At 41.2% G+C, this 17904-nt stretch overlaps 1 protein-coding gene across 1 annotated transcript; it reads left to right on the forward strand.

The window, feature by feature from the left end:
- The first annotated feature begins 10272 nt into the window (after window positions 1–10272).
- UPK3A (uroplakin 3A) lies at window positions 10273–17904 on the forward strand. The gene is made up of 6 exons (XM_075276463.1): window positions 10273–10330; window positions 11668–11802; window positions 13659–13875; window positions 13989–14068; window positions 15789–15921; window positions 17777–17904. Exons 1-6 carry the CDS (start codon window positions 10273–10275, stop codon window positions 17898–17900), a joined length of 747 nt encoding a protein of 248 aa, XP_075132564.1. The 3' UTR covers window positions 17901–17904.

Here is a 17904-nt window from a genome sequence, read left to right on the forward strand (position 1 = left end):
GCAACACGCTGGAGCCTTAGCCAATCACAAGCCGGATCAGCTTGACAGTAGGCGGGGCGTAAACAGGTTTATCCAATCAACTCCCGGAGATGGGAATAAATATCCAATCAGAGGCGGGAGACGCTTGACAGCGGGCGGGGCGTAGTTATTGTAATCCAGTTGTTGCTAACAAGGGCGTGGTTGAGGAAAGCAGCAGCCAATCAGCTGTCGCTGTGACTTAAAGGGACATTTTGTGTCTTGTGAGGACAGCGGTGACATGTGCGCGGCAGACAAGTGTGTGTGAGGCGCAGACATCAGGGGGCAGCGGGGTGGAGCCCCCTGTCTGTACCTTGGGCTACTGCAGCTATGGCTCAGGTCCTTGGAGCGCATCAATATGCAGAGGAGGCCACAGTCTGACTGGGGACCTGTTCACACACTGCGGTTGGGTATAAGGAGAAACGTTAAATAAATGTTTTACCTGCAAAAACGCAGCTAACTGCACAGTGTGACTGCACCTCTAGTGTCTAGTACAGATTTTACTGAGCCAAACTTACATCACCATGACACCAGGGGGGGGGGGGGGGTTATAGGGGACCCTAAAGGCCATATTGGGGCCCCTAATAGATTTTGCATTGGCGCCCAGGAGCTTTGTTATGTCTCCAGATAAAGCCCTATGCTCTGTCCATGTACAATAGCGCCCCCCGACAAATGACGCCACATTTCTGAAGTGAGAGCACGGACTGGCCTGGGGATCAAGGGGGGCCTGGTGCAAGTAATAAAGGGGGGAGGCCTGGGACCGCCAGTGACCACGAGAACGGGGTCCCCAAATGCCCCCATGTGACTAGAGCAGTGACGCACACTCAGACGTCCCATAGTACGAGGTGCTGGTCACGTATGTGTCTGCTCACATGGGGCCCAGGATCACACTTCTACCACTAGGGGTCCCAGCAGTCAGACACTTGTCCCCTATGGGTCACCTATGGTCGCCGGTGCGCCCCCATCAGTGTCTCAGCCCCCCTGTGTCAGGGTATGCATGTATGTTCCCGCTGTCACGTCCCCTTCTCGGTGGTCCTGGGCCTCCTGACCTACTTACACGTTAATGAGGTCATGTAACGGGGCCGTGTCATCGGCTGCCAGTAATTCCCATGTACAAGTGAAGCCCTGGTCACACCGTGCGGACACAAACACCACCGTCATCCGTATGTGTAAGAGGACAGCAGGGAATGTGACATCACCCAAGATGTCCTGGAGGTAATAGAAAAAGATGGCTGCTCTCTTCCAAAAACAGCGCCACACCTGTCCACAGGTTGTGTGTGGTATTGCAACTCATTCACTTCAATGAACCTGAACTGCAAGGCACATCCTATGGCCAGGTGTGGCGCTGTTTCTTTAAGAAAACAACTAGGGTACTTCAGACGACCCCTTTAAGAGGACACTAGGGGGTTAATATCCTTTTATAGCATGTTTGACCCTTGACCCCTTTCATGTACAGGATTTAGGCATGAATGGTTTTTGGTGTGATAGATCCATTTGCGGAGCGCACACGTGACCCGCAGCCCCGAGACCGTGCTCAGGAAGCCATTAGGATGCTTGGCCTTGTTTTTATAGGGTGGAAAATGGATCTGAGACGGACAGATATGGGGGCGCTACAGGACAGATATACAAAGTGTCGCCATCCGCATTCCTGGCGTAGTCACAATCTGTATAATAACCATGTCATAGGCCATATCTTCTATCTATAGATGATATACCGCAGAGATGGGGGGGTTATTATTACGCCTGTGGTCGTGTGGTCAGAGCAGGGCGAGGAGAGGATGGCGGTGTCATATACTGGTCATGTGACACAGCACAAGGGAGGCCACTTATTTACAGTACTTTGAAGGTATTAAAAAAAACTTCATAAAAATAATTCTGTCCTAATAATATCTGATCAGGAGGAAAATGATCACACAATGTATACAGAGCGCCATACTGTGCTCATATAATACAGTGTATACAGGGTACCATACTGTGCTCATATCATACAATGTATACAGAGCACCATACTGTGCTCATATCATACAGTGTATACAGTGCCATACTGTGCTCATATAATACAGTGTATACAGAGCGCCATACTGTGCTCATATAATACAGTGTATACAGGGTACCATACTGTGCTCATATCATACAATGTATACAGAGCACCATACTGTGCTCATATCATACAGTGTATACAGTGCCATACTGTGCTCATATAATACAGTGTATACAGAGCGCCATACTGTGCTCATATAATACAATGTATACAGAGCGCCATACTGTGCTCATATCATACAGTGTATACAGTGCCATACTGTGCTCATATAATACAGTGTATACAGAGCGCCATACTGTGCTCATATAATACAGTGTATACAGGGTACCATACTGTGCTCATATCATACAATGTATACAGAGCACCATACTGTGCTCATATCATACAGTGTATACAGTGCCATACTGTGCTCATATAATACAGTGTATACAGAGCGCCATACTGTGCTCATATAATACAATGTATACAGAGCGCCATACTGTGCTCATATCATACAGTGTATACAGTGCCATACTGTGCTCATATAATACAGTGTATACAGAGCGCCATACTGTGCTCATATAATACAGTGTATACAGGGTACCATACTGTGCTCATATCATACAATGTATACAGAGCACCATACTGTGCTCATATCATACAGTGTATACAGTGCCATACTGTGCTCATATAATACAGTGTATACAGAGCGCCATACTGTGCTCATATAATACAATGTATACAGAGCGCCATACTGTGCTCATATCATACAGTGTATACAGTGCCATACTGTGCTCATATAATACAGTGTATACAGAGCGCCATACTGTGCTCATATAATACAGTGTATACAGGGTACCATACTGTGCTCATATCATACAATGTATACAGAGCGCCATACTGTGCTCATATAATACAGTGTATACAGAGTGCCATACTGTGCTCATATAATACAATGTATACAGAGCGCCATACTGTGCTCATATAATACAGTGTATACAGAGTGCCATACTGTGCTCATATAATACAGTGTATACAGAGTGCCATACTGTGCTCATATAATACAGTGTATACAGAGTGCCATACTGTGCTCATATCATACAATGTATACAGAGCGCCATACTGTGCTCATATCATACAGTGTATACAGTGCCATACTGTGCTCATATCATACAGTGTATACAGTGCCATACTGTGCTCATATCATACAGTGTATACAGTGCCATACTGTGCTCATATCATACAATGTATACAGAGCGCCATACTGTGCTCATATAATACAGTGTATACAGAGTGCCATACTGTGCTCATATAATACAGTGTATACAGAGTGCCATACTGTGCTCATATAATACAGTGTATACAGAGTGCCATACTGTGCTCATATAATACAGTGTATACAGAGTGCCATACTGTGCTCATATAATACAGTGTATACAGGGTACCATAATATGTTGATATCATACAGTGTATAAAGAACACCATACTGTGCACATATCATACGGTGCCTACGTACCGCTGGTGTGGTATTATTTGTAGTCTACCCAGAGAGGGCCATGTACATTACATAGTAATAACAGTGCTTACCATCCTACAGTCCTTACACTAGGGGGCAGACATCACTTACATTTTCCTCCTTTCTGACTAAAAACCCCTGCACTGTACAGTATAATACCGCCCTCTGCTGCCGCCTCCTGGTATAAAGTCCAGAACTTTCTGTTTTATGTTGTCACTTAACTTTATTTATGAGTATCTTGGGTGACAACTAATATTGCCACATAAAACAGAAAATCCAGATTTTATAAGGATCCACAATGTGGCGGCATTATTAGTTATACCGTGCGGGGCCACAATAAGGGTGCATTATAGTGCGGGGGCCACAATAAGGGTGCATTATAGTGCGGGGGCCACAATAAGGGTGCATTATAGTGCGGGGGCCACAATAAGGGTGCATTATAGTGCGGGGGCCACAATAAGGGTGCATTATAGTGCGGGGGCCACAGTGAGGGCATTGTACTGTGTGGGGTCCACAATTGGATATTATACTGTGTGGGGTCCACAATAAGGGTGCATTATAGTGTGGGGGCCACACTGAGGGGCATTATACTGTGTGGGGTCCAGAAATGGATATTATACCGTGCGGGGCCACAATAAGGGTGCATTATAGTGCGGGGGCCACACTGAGGGGCATTGTACTGTGTGGGGTCCACAATTGGATATTATACTGTGTGGGGGCCACTGGAAGACAAGGAGGGAGGCTACAGTATGAGGGCACGATGAGGGTCACTATATTATGTGGGGGCACCAAGGAGGGTAGGGTTTGGTGAGACCAAAGGCGGCATGGGCGGGGCTAGAATGCCAACAGTCTCAAATTTGCCGCCATTGTCCCAAAATTTCAGAAGCAGTCCTGGCCGATTCAGCTTTTCCTGGACCACCAACCAATAATGGTCCAGCAGAAGGCACCCAAATTTAGAGGGGACTATGGTCTATTTCTTAGGGGTTGTTGGACTGTGGGCCCCTGGGACCATCTTATCTGGTGGACCTAAAAAACCTAGACGGACAGTGATTAGACCGGTGTCTTCTGTGGTGGAGGGGTCAGGCTATGTCTGCTACCTGCCCCCCCCCCTCCCGCACATCTACGCCCCTACGACCACACACCCCTGATATAGACCGTGATCTCATCAGGGACGTTGTCACATCCTCTGCTGATCTGGGGACTCGGCCAAATCTGTAATGTTCATGGCTCATAGGATGAAGAGGGTCGCCCCCCCCCCCCCCAGCAGATCAATAAATATGTCCCATCAATAATCCACACTCCGCAGTACGCCGCAGGGATCGCAGACGTATCATAAATGTTTCATCCTATTTATTTTTAACCATACGATGACAACCATAGGCCCAATCATGAAATTCACAATGTGCCCCTCCCCTTCACTCGGCCAATATCAAAGCTAATTTCCCCCAGCCCAAATTTTTGTAATATAGGGCCCCATTTTTCATAGCAGATATGACATAAGACTAAGTATTGGCCCCAACGATCACTGGAGGAGGCTCAGTGACATCACTCACATATGGCATTGATTCCATACTGCTGATTGGTCTGAGTGGTCATGTGATCCTTTTTGCTTGGCGAGACCCAGTGCAGGAGAGAAAGTGGGCCGAGAATGCACTGATTCCGAAACAGTTGGAATTTTCTCTCTAGACCCCACCGTTCCTGAGAAATACTTTCTATAAGTTTCAGTACAAGTATACTCTCTATTATCAGGTGGGCGGTCCCTGACTACCTTCTCCAGTCTAGCACCGCCCACCTGACAGTAGACAGTGTGATTGTGCAAAAAGTAACAGAACCGATTACTCAGCAATGGTAGGGGCTAGAGACAAAATTCCAACTGCGTCAGAATCGGTGGTGTGAGGGCTATTGAAAGATGAAGAGAGATGGAGTTAGTGAAGGGGGTGAAAGGTTCCAAATTACAGTGCCCCGGAACATTTAGGCTGGACTGGGCTATTTATATACATTGTACCAAGTGCTGAGAATGTTCTGAATTACAGAGATTAAACCAGAGGACAATACACGCCGTATGTGGGGGAGGGGTGTTCAGTGCCTGGTAATTTCCTGTTTATGGAGAAACCTGTCACCGCATATAAAATAAATCTCATAAATAATGGAGGAAGATTATTATGTGAAACCGATGCTTGTTCTCCGGGAGAATCAAAGCTGCAGTAAGAAGACTCGTATCATCCGAGATAGCAACACTAGTCACAGCTGCTGTGTTATTAGCCAGATGTTCCTGCTAGTATACATATCAAGGCGGGGGCAGTATTATAGTAGTTATATTCTTGTATATAGGAGGTAGTATTATAGTAGTTATATTCTTGTACATAGGAGGTAGTATTATAGTAGTTATATTCTTGTATATAGGAGCAGTATTATAGTAGTTATATTCTTGTACATAGGAGCAGTATTATAGTAGTTATATTCTTGTACATAGGAGGCAGTATTATAGTAGTTATATTCTTGTACATAGGAGTAGTATTATAGTAGTTATATTCTTGTACATAGGAGGTAGTATTATAGCAGTTATATTCTTGTACATAGGAGTAGTATTATAGTAGTTATATTCTTGTACATAGGGGTAGTATTATAGTAGTTATATTCTTGTACATAGGGGTAGTATTATAGTAGTTATATTCTTGTACATAGGAGCAGTATTATAGTAGTTATATTCTTGTACATAGGAGTAGTATTATAGTAGTTATATTCTTGTACATAGGAGGCAGTATTATAGTAGTTATATTCTTGTACATAGGAGCAGTATTATAGTAGTTATATTCTTGTACATAGGAGCAGTATTATAGTAGTTATATTCTTGTACATAGGAGTAGTATTATAGTAGTTATATTCTTGTACATAGGAGCAGTATTATAGTAGTTATATTCTTGTACATAGGAGTAGTAATATAGTAGTTATATTCTTGTACATAGGGGTAGTATTATAGTAGTTATATTCTTGTACATAGGAGCAGTATTATAGTAGTTATATTCTTGTACATAGGAGTAGTATTATAGTAGTTATATTCTTGTACATAGGGGTAGTATTATAGTAGTTATATTCTTGTACATAGGGGTAGTATTATAGTAGTTATATTCTTGTACATAGGAGGCAGTATTATAGTAGTTATATTCTTGTACATAGGAGCAGTATTATAGTAGTTATATTCTTGTACATAGGAGCAGTATTATAGTAGTTATATTCTTGTACATAGGAGTAGTATTATAGTAGTTATATTCTTGTACATAGGGGTAGTATTATAGTAGTTATATTCTTGTACATAGGAGCAGTATTATAGTAGTTATATTCTTGTACATAGGGGTAGTATTATAGTAGTTATATTCTTGTACATAGGAGCAGTATTATAGTAGTTATATTCTTGTACATAGGAGGCAGTATTATAGTAGTTATATTCTTGTACATAGGAGCAGTATTATAGTAGTTATATTCTTGTACATAGGAGTAGTATTATAGTAGTTATATTCTTGTACATAGGAGTAGTAATATAGTAGTTATATTCTTGTACATAGGGGTAGTATTATAGTAGTTATATTCTTGTACATAGGAGCAGTATTATAGTAGTTATATTCTTGTACATAGGAGCAGTATTATAGTAGTTATATTCTTGTACATAGGAGTAGTATTATAGTAGTTATATTCTTGTACATAGGAGCAGTATTATAGTAGTTATATTCTTGTACATAGGAGTAGTAATATAGTAGTTATATTCTTGTACATAGGGGTAGTATTATAGTAGTTATATTCTTGTACATAGGAGCAGTATTATAGTAGTTATATTCTTGTACATAGGGGTAGTATTATAGTAGTTATATTCTTGTACATAGGAGGCAGTATTATAGTAGTTATATTCTTGTACATAGGAGTAGTATTATAGTAGTTATATTCTTGTACATAGGAGGCAGTATTATAGTAGTTATATTCTTGTACATAGGAGCAGTATTATAGTAGTTATATTCTTGTACATAGGGGTAGTATTATAGTGGTTATATTCTTGTACATAGGAGTAGTATTATAGTAGTTATATTCTTGTACATAGGAGGCAGTATTATAGTAGTTATATTCTTGTACATAGGAGCAGTATTATAGTAGTTATATTCTTGTACATAGGGGTAGTATTATAGTGGTTATATTCTTGTACATAGGGGACAGTATTATAGTGGTTATATTCTTGTACATAGGAGCAGTATTATAGTAGTTATATTCTTGTACATAGGAGCAGTATTATAGTGGTTATATTCTTGTACATAGGAGCAGTATTATAGTAGTTATATTCTTGTACATAGGAGGTAGTATTATAGTAGTTATATTCTTGTACATAGGAGGTAGTATTATAGTAGTTATATTCTTGTACATAGGAGCAGTATTATAGTAGTTATATTCTTGTACGTAGGAGTAGTATTATAGTAGTTATATTCTTGTACATAGGAGCAGTATTATAGTAGTTATATTCTTGTACATAGGGGCAGTATAGTATTCTTGTACATAGGGGCACCTGGTTTCACACTTGTGACCAGAGCAGGCCAGGCCAGCATTGGTGTTGTATAACAGTCCTGAGGACCTCAATGAGGTTGTAAATGGGTCACATTCCTGGAGGAACCTGCTTTACTGCATTTACTGAATGAAACTATTGTAAGAATGTTGTAAATAAGGAATGTCATCTTCCCAAATAGCTGATACTGTATACTACATATCTCACATGAGATCATCCAGCAGGCCCAACAAAGAGAAGGATCTAGAAAGGACATCCTGGGTCATATCTTCATGTATTGAGACCCTTTGCTTTGCCCAACATTTGCAGCTTTGACCAGCAGTGACTTGTCATATGTGACTCAGATGTCAAGCACTGCACGACCCTTTGGTGCAGCATTTAGATCCTGGTGTCCAAGTGCTATCATGTGCAGTACTTTCTGACCCGGGGTACAGCACCAAGTCGTTGGTGACCCAATGGATTAGAGACCCCTCCTTTTTAAAGCCTCCGAGTCTGTGAGTTCATGCTTCCACTGACCCATTCATTTACTTCAGTGGCCAATGCTCACCGATAATGTGGCAACAATGTTGTGTACAGGTCTTATAGTATGAGCTGAGGAATGAGTGAAACAAAGCTCCAAACACTGAGGTCTGTTTTTAGAGATAAAGAAATAATTACATTAAAAAAAAAATCTGTAAAAAATATGAAAAACTATTTTTCACAATTTTTTTTTTCTCTTTGAAATATTAACACCAAATGGCCGTAGAGAAGTCCATGCCTGGGTTAAATAATGAAAACAAGGTTTTCTAACAACAAAACTGTAAATGTAGAAAAACTGGATTTTTTACAATGACCAGGGAAGGAGAGAGGAGACGGCCGATTCTGGACTGACCACATTCCTCCGACCCTACTGAAACTCCCCGAGAATTTACAGAAAGAAGGTGGAGCCGGCGGTATGTGAGATAAAGATTCTTATCAAACCCAACATAACATCTTATAAGTCACCCAGAACCGCCAAAATAAATAAGGGCGCCAGAAAAAAAACAAAAAAATTTATGGTTGGGAATGTTTTGTGGTCGTCCATTACAGGTAACCCTCCGGATTCTTTCAATCTGCCAATGATCTGCAGATAAATATCTCATGTGTATGGCCAGACAGACCAGATAGGCTGGGTTCACACGTTTAGGTTTTGAGGTGCAGGTGTGGATCATAAAACGAGCAAAAAATATAGAAACGAGATGCAACGCCTCATCTATTTTGTGGGTTTTTTTTTAGTTTTTTCAAGCCACGCCTGGAAAAAACTGCATGTCCTGTTTTTGACGTTCATGTGAATTGAATGCAACTGTGTTACGACCGTAAAAAAAATGGTCGTCGCATTGGGCAAGAACAATATTGGTGTGAATGTAGGCTTAGGCTTCATTCACAGGGCGGTCATAATAGAGGTCATGTCTTATTTTTGGTCTTTTTTATGGATCCCTTAGGCTGAGGCCCCACGTTGCAGCTTTTTTTGTTGCAGATTTTGTTGCGGTTTTTTGAGCCAAAGCCAGGAGTGAATTGAGCAGGAGGGAGAAGTATAAGAACTTTCTGTTTAGCTCCCATTCCTTTTGTAGCCACTCCTGGCTTTGGCCAAACCGCAACAAAATCTGCAACATAAAAAGCTGCGTTTCTGCAACTTTGGGGCCCACGGGTCGTATACGCAGCACTGAAGCGCTGCGGAAAGAACCTCCGTGTGATCGCATTGCGGTTCTTTCCGAAACGCTTTAGCACTGCGATTACGGCCCGTGGGACCTTAGCCTAAAGGCCACATGTCGTGAAGCTCGGTGGGGAAAAAAAAAAGCAAAAACATTTTGAGAGTTTTTGGCTTTTTTTGTGTTTTTTAAGCATGTTCTAGGTAAAACTATTCCCCTCGATCACTAAATGTACAAAGTGATGAGAAATCCCCGCACGGTTTCCATTGTCAGAATAATGGGATTGATCTCTTATCTCGTCTCTATTACCTCTGGATATCCAGACCTTGTCCGGCCACACCTATACCTGCTGAGAGAAGCCTTGTTTTTTTAAGCATGCCATGATTGGCTGGAGACAGTGGGAGGAGTCAGCAGCAGTGGGCGGGGCAGTGAACACCTGCAGACCATTTCTTATGTTGTGGAGTTAGTCTGGCTGTGGACTTGGTTACAGGGGTTCTGTGGCTGCACAACTATGGGGGCCTGCCGATGCCTGCTTGTCTTTTTGGCTGTTCTGTTGCAGAATGATTTGGGTGAGTGGCTTTTATGCACTTTTTACATATCCATCATCTTGTCTTCTGCTTAGTCTATTAAATGTACAGATGTAGCAGAGCTGAGTGTATCACATCCCACTACACCAGAGAGCGCCCTACCCTGAATATGTTACTACACTGGGACGCTGGGGCCATTTTTAGTAACCACAACCTCAAAGCTTTTCTATAGGAAACACATTGTGTTTGGTCACTAGTCTCCAGAGGATCTTATCCCTGTATTTGTACACGTTCTTCTGCCATAAGGTTATTCAGCTCTGTTACACCCGAGTCAGGCGTGTGTTCTGGCCTACTCTGTCTTTCTCAGGATCTCTGCTTGGTGTCAGTGAATGGAGGTCGATGGCCCATTCTGGTCATGACTAAGCCGGGTACAAGAGGGCAACGATACGCTGTAAAGCGCCTGGCCTCTGTGTCACTTGCACATGATCAGGGATTTGTCCTGCACAGGACTACTTATGTATTGGGGCAGATTCAATAAAAATCTGTGCCACTATTTTGGCAACAAAAACCATGGTTTGTGATTTATTTAGTTTATACTACTTTTGCAACTTGTCAAACCCTGTGCGGGCCCATTGCCTACACCTAAACCGCTTTCTTATATGCGACATGTCTGGTGTGACAGCAGAAACCTACACCAGCTATGAGCGGGCCTAGATATGTTACAGGGCCTGGCAGGGAATGAACCCGAGCCAATAATAAATCGCCTGCCCCCATTGGGTTCATAGGTGTGTTGGTCTTAATTTATACCGTTACCCTTGCAGGGGTCGGCCAGAATTATTAATAGGGCAGCAGTTCTTAATTCTGGTGAGTCTTGTGTGGCCTGCCTTAAAGGGGTTGTCCAGGACCTAGCCTTCAAATCCATGAGGGCTGCAGTACCTGTCTGACCACCTCTTGCAGAAAGTTGCAAAAATTGCAAGTGTTCTTATGCCTTGTCTGCTAGATGTGCCACGGTATAGTCTTGTGTGAGATTCCACCGCTAACTAACAAGCCCTGTGATACCAGGAGTGTACGGGGAGAGGGGCTATACCTGTGTAATAAGATCTGGGGTTTTTTTCCAGTTTGGGTCGATATAACAAGACACCTGACAAGTTGGGAGTAGAGGGCTGGGCCGTCATGGCGGGCCGTGAGATATTACAATAATATTCTAAATAATACTGTGCAATGTCTTAGACAGGTCAGAGCTTTGTGATAAGGGGAAGGAGATACATAGAAGTCTCTCGTATATACCCCCAAGTGTCGATTGATCTATGTAACAGGACAGGGATTATAAGAAAATGGCTGACTGCAACTATTCTCACTGCTCTATGCTTGTTTTTCAGCACGTGCCGAGGTGCCTTTATTGTGTAGTTCAAGTGTCTGCAGAGTCAATCCAACCCAGAATACTGTCGCCTTACAAAAATCGTACTGCTTCTATCAAGGGCCCGCCACAGTCGTCCTATATGTAGTGCAAGACTGTAAGTCTGTAAAGTTATTGCTTCATATTGTTCTCTGTATCTATTAGATGTCTGTAAGTTCCGAGCCAGAGAGACAACATCTACTGATAGATATAAAAATAGCACAAATACTATCATACTGCCCCCTATGTACAAGAATATAACTACTATAATACTACCCCTATGTACAAGAATATAACTACTATAATACTACTCCTATGTACAAGAATATAACTACTATAATACTACCCCTATGTACAAGAATATAACTACTATAATACTACTCCTATGTACAAGAATATAACTACTATAATGCTGCTCATATGTACAAGAATATAACTACTATAATACTGCCTCCTATGTACAAGAATATAACTACTATAATACTACCCCTATGTACAAGAATATAACTACTATAATACTACTCCTATGTACAAGAATATAACTACTATAATGCTGCTCATATGTACAAGAATATAACTACTATAATACTGCCTCCTATGTACAAGAATATAACTACTATAATACTACTTCTATGTACAAGAATATAACTACTATAATACTACTCCTATGCACAAGAATATAACTACTATAATACTGCCCTATGTACAAGAATATAACTACTATAATACTACTCCTATGTACAAGAATATAACTACTATAATACTACTCCTATGTACAAGAATATAACTACTATAATACTACTCCTATGTACAAGAATATAACTACTATAATACTACTCCTATGTACAAGAATATAACTACTATAATACTACTCCTATGTACAAGAATATAACTACTATAATACTACCTCCTATGTACAAGAATATAACTACTATAATACTACTACTATGTACAAGAATATAACTACTATAATACTACTACTATGTACAAGAATATAACTACTATAATACTACTCCTATGCACAAGAATATAACTACTATAATACTGCCCTATGTACAAGAATATAACTACTATAATACTACTCCTATGTACAAGAATATAACTACTATAATACTACTCCTATGTACAAGAATATAACTACTATAATACTGCTCCTATGTACAAGAATATAACTACTATAATACTACTCCTATGCACAAGAATATAACTACTATAATACTGCCCTATGTACAAGAATATAACTACTATAATACTACTCCTATGTACAAGAATATAACTACTATAATACTACCTCCTATGTACAAGAATATAACTACTATAATACTGCCCTATGTACAAGAATATAACTACTATAATACTACCTCCTATGTACAAGAATATAACTACTATAATACTGCTCCTATGTACAAGAATATAACTACTATAATACTACTCCTATGTACAAGAATATAACTACTATAATACTGCTCCTATGTACAAGAATATAACTACTATAATACTGCTCCTATGTACAAGAATATAACTACTATAATACTGCCCCCTATGTACAAGAATATAACTACTATAATACTGCTCCTATGTATAAGAATATAACTACTATAATACTACTCCTATGTACAAGAATATAACTACTATAATATTGCTCCTATGTACAAGAATATAACTACTATAATACTGCTCCTATGTACAAGAATATAACTACTATAATACTGCCCCCTATGTACAAGAATATAACTACTATAATACTGCTCCTATGTATAAGAATATAACTACTATAATACTACCTCCTATGTACAAGAATATAACTACTATAATACTGCTCCTATGTACAAGAATATAACTACTATAATACTACTCCTATGTACAAGAATATAACTACTATAATACTACTCCTATGTACAAGAATATAACTACTATAATATTGCTCCTATGCATAAAACTATGTGTCTGAATTTTTTGTGTTTCTTCTTTAAGCGGCTCCAACTAATATCACTCAATTGAACAATACCTTCTACACAACGAATGGCGGTAGTACAGCACCATATGTAGCTGGAACATTTGACAATCTTGTCTGTGGTCAGAACCCCACCATCAGTGATATAAGCACATATGTCTACCGTGTGGGAAATAATGACAACTGCTTCGGTTCTAAATACTGCAATAAACCTCTCGCCAGTAACACCGTTTACAGGTATTCACATAGAAATATACAGTATAACGCTAAGTTGCAATACCAGACAAGGCCACCATACCAGTGTGGCACTGTTTTAGGTGGTATATAATTTATTTATTTTTCTTTTTCAGATTTATGTATGTGTTTTATGATGCAAGTAATATTGCTGTGACTCAGACAGGCTGGTCTGCTCCCATCACCACCAAGAATGGTAAGGATGACGGTATTAGGTGGCAATTTTAATCACTGGTATGAACTGGCAGCAACACTAGAAAAACTGTCATAACACTTAGTTTTCTGTTGGCTTGTTGTAAATTGTGGAGCAATCCAGCAACATCTGTTCAATTTACCTACAGCGCCACCACACTTCAAATAATGTATTACATCGGTCCCATGGAAACCAGCTGGCTACTACACGAGCAAGCAAAACTCTTTTTGTAACCGCCCTCCATAATGGTTTAGATCAGAGATGAGCAAACCTTACAAGGTTCTTCACCCGTATTTTTCGGACTATAAGACGCACTTTTTTTCCCCCAAATTTGGGGGGAAAAGAAGGGTGCGTCTTATAGTCCGAATGTGGCGCCTGGCACCCGCTGTAATAGAGGCGGATGCCGGCAAGGGATAGATGCAGGTGCTGGGACCTGAGACATCGCTGCGCTCCTCTGCCCTGCATGAAGCCAGCGGCGGCGATGCTATTCCGCTCCTCCGTCCCCCCGCCGCTGGCTTCATGCAGGGCAGAGGAGCGCAGCGATGTCTCAGGCCCCGGCACCTGTGCCTGCGTCTATCCCTCCCCGGCATCCGCCTCTCTAGTACAGCGGATGCCGGGTCAGTATCGGTGGCCCCTTCTCCCCCGAGGCCGGTCCCCACACCTGTGAAGTTGCAGGCCGGCTCCTGCGCGGCGATATCGCAGGAGCCGACCTGTTCGGGTGACAGCCGGGAGCCTAATGAGGCTCCCAGGCCTGTCACTGCTATATATTAGTATTGCGGCTGGGTCTATGACCAGCCGCCGTAATACTAATATACAGAATGTCCCATAGACGGCAATACAGTTGTATTGCCGTCTATGGGACTTGCAATCAAATGACCGCAGGTTCAAGCCCCCGGGGGGGGAATAAAATAGTAAAAAAAAAAATAAAAAAAAAGCTTTAAAAATATGAAATAAATAAAAGTTCTAAATCACCTCCTGTCCCTAGAATATATATATAAAAGTAGAAAATCCTATATCATAAACCACTGGGTTTTTGTTTTTTTTTCAATACAAGGTGATCTAAGCAATAGATATTCCCCAAAATGGTATAACTAAAAAGTACTTCTGGCCCCGCAAAAAAAAAACACTCTATGCATCCCCGTACAGCTGCAGGGTCACCTGTCAATGTGGCCTTGCAGCTGTTGCAAAACTGCAACTCCCACATATTAAATATTTTACCATTTTTTGCTTCAAAATTTTTTTTCCCTATTTTCCTCCTCTAAAACCTTATAGTCCAGTGTGTCTTATAGTCCGAAAAATACGTTTAAATACGTATAGTTTTTGTCCAAACTGGATGTGCTCCTATTATACTCTGGGGGGCACTTTAGACTCCAGAATATAAGTAGAAGATCAACGGTCATGAGGGGCGTGCCAGCATCATGACACTTTAATGCAAGAGTCAAGATGTTGGCACACCCATATGACCACTGATGCCCAATTCCAGGCCTCAATGATCACCAAGGAGGCTGGAAGACAACTAAGAGGATGGCGAGGAAGCCCTGACGAGGCGACGTGCACACAGCAATATGCAAACTGGTTACCAGTTTCTAGTACCCCATAATTCCTAAATGTATCTAAATCAGACACCCCCCCCCCCCCCCCCTTCTAATCTCACATGTTTGTTTGTAATTTTTTTTTTTTGGAAAAAAAAACACCTACATTTTTTTTTTTTTTTTTCTTATAGCTAAAGCTGCATCAAACATAGACACGTGGCCTGGTGGGAGAAGTGGTGGGATGATCGTCCTCACCTCCATTCTCAGCGTGTTGACCTTTTTGCTCTTGACAGCTCTTGTGGCCGCGATGATTACTTATCTGATGTGAGTATGAGGATTATCGGGATCTAGATATTCCCATGGTATGGTTGGTTTAGAAACCAATGGCTTTGACTTGGTCTAAGGGCCCCTTTACACGGCGTAAGCGTGCCGCTCATTTAGACACGTGTCCGAGCGTGGCGCTTCAAAACAGAACCCATTGATTTCAATGGGAAGTGCGCGTATATCGGCATATACGCGCGCATCCCATTGAAATCAATGGGCTCTGTTTTGAAACGCCGTATGAAGGGGCCCTAAGTCTGGATCATGTTCAATCGGTCGGCCTGATCCAGTAGGGTACTAGAGGATGGGTCCAGGATGGTTTGAGAAGACTCCCAAATTTAAAGGGTTCTATGGTCTTATTTCCTAGCGGGTATTAGAAGGTGGGCCCAAGGATCCTCAATGCGACAATGTATTCCTGGTCATCTATAGCCATGTGACTAAAGTTAACCAAACCACAGGACTGGCCGACCATCAAATATCTAGAGAAGGAGAAGCTCCTTAGGCTGATGTGCATCTTGAGGCAACTTTGTCTCTATGGGGCCTGGTACCTCATCAAGCCCAGCACCAATACCCCAACTTCCCCATGGCAAGGGTTAGAATTCATGACAAGTCACGATTCTGCTTAGATTTCTACCTCCGAGCTATAGATGACTAAAAGTGAGCTTGTATCGAAGTTTATTTGGTTGGTTCTCCATCCAATCTTCTAAAAATCTGATTAATAACACAGACTGAAGTGGTGAATGATGTGACATGACTGGACCCAAGCTGTCTCCTCATGTTTTATATGAGGTTATCATCCAGCATATCCTTTAATTCAGGGCAAAGAAAGACAAGGAAGAAGCTGATCTGGCCCTATTATTCAGTTCTTTTTAGAAGCTCAGTAGGAGAACCAAACAAATAGACTTCCATCGAAAAATCTGATTAATAGTGCCCATGAGCTTCTTCCTAGTCTTTCTCTGCCCTCAGATAGACTTCACTTTCATTGGTTCTTCATCAAAGCTTCTAAAAATCTGAATAATAGGCCCACAGGGGCTTCTTCCTTTGCCCTGAATTAAAACTAGACAAGTAAGAAGCTCCTATGGTTCTATTAATCAGATTTTTAGAAGTTTAGATGGGGAACCAACAAAAGTGAAGTCTATTTGAGGGCAAAGATAGACTAGGAAGAAGCTCATGGGCCCTATTAATCAGATTTTAGAAGGAGATTTCAAGTTGGTTCTTAAACTAAACGTCTAAAAATCTGATAAGTAGGGCTAAAGGAGCTTCTTCCTTCACTAGCCACAATTAAAACTAGTCAAGGAAGAATCCCTATTAATCCTATTTTTATAAAGATGGGATGAGAGACAACCAAATAGACTTCAATCTAAACCCCTAAAAAAATCTGATTAATGGGGTCATTGGCGCTTCTTCCTTGTACATCTCTGCCCTGATTTAAAGCTGGGTGATGAAGAATCTTCTATGGCCCTATTAATCAGATTTTAGAAGTAGAGGAGGAGAAGCAACCAAATAGACTTTAATCTAAACCACTAAAAATCTGATTAATAGGGTCACAGGGGTTTCTTCCTTGTCTTTCTCTACCCTCAAATAGTCTTCAATTTTGTTGGTTCTCCTAAACGTCTAAAAATCTGATTGCTAGGGCCATAGAAGCTTCTTTGTCCTGTCTGTCCTCCATCTAAAATCCTACTGACCTGAACTGGTCATGGATTTGCTGCATGAGACTTATAAAGAGGATACTGTTTGGGATCAATCACATCACACTGTTCAATACTACAGTCTGTTGTTTAATTAGATTTTTCTATAAAATGGAGGAGGGCCTCTTATTCATCAAGTAATTGCCAAGTATTTCCTGCCCTTCAAACAGGTCACCAGAAATAGAACAAGACCCTGTGATACATGAGACTCGGTCTACTCATGTTCCGCAAAGGCCTGAAGGACCCGTATCAAGCGCTGAAGAAACGGAACGCTATTCTTCCACCCTGCACTAATGAA

The sequence above is a fragment of the Leptodactylus fuscus genome, chromosome 5 (genome assembly GCF_031893055.1).
Source record: "Leptodactylus fuscus isolate aLepFus1 chromosome 5, aLepFus1.hap2, whole genome shotgun sequence".
NCBI classification, from domain to species: domain Eukaryota; kingdom Metazoa; phylum Chordata; class Amphibia; order Anura; family Leptodactylidae; genus Leptodactylus; species Leptodactylus fuscus.

Excerpts from the sequence above, each read along its gene's own strand:
- UPK3A (XM_075276463.1), top strand. The coding sequence starts at position 10,273 with ATGGGGGCCTGCCGATGCCTGCTTGTCTTTTTGGCTGTTCTGTTGCAG. Across the intron at positions 10,331-11,667 it reads TCTGTTGCAGAATGATTTGG|CACGTGCCGAGGTGCCTTTA; the intron begins GTGAGTGGCTTT and ends CTTGTTTTTCAG. Across the intron at positions 11,803-13,658 it reads CCTATATGTAGTGCAAGACT|CGGCTCCAACTAATATCACT; the intron begins GTAAGTCTGTAA and ends TTCTTCTTTAAG.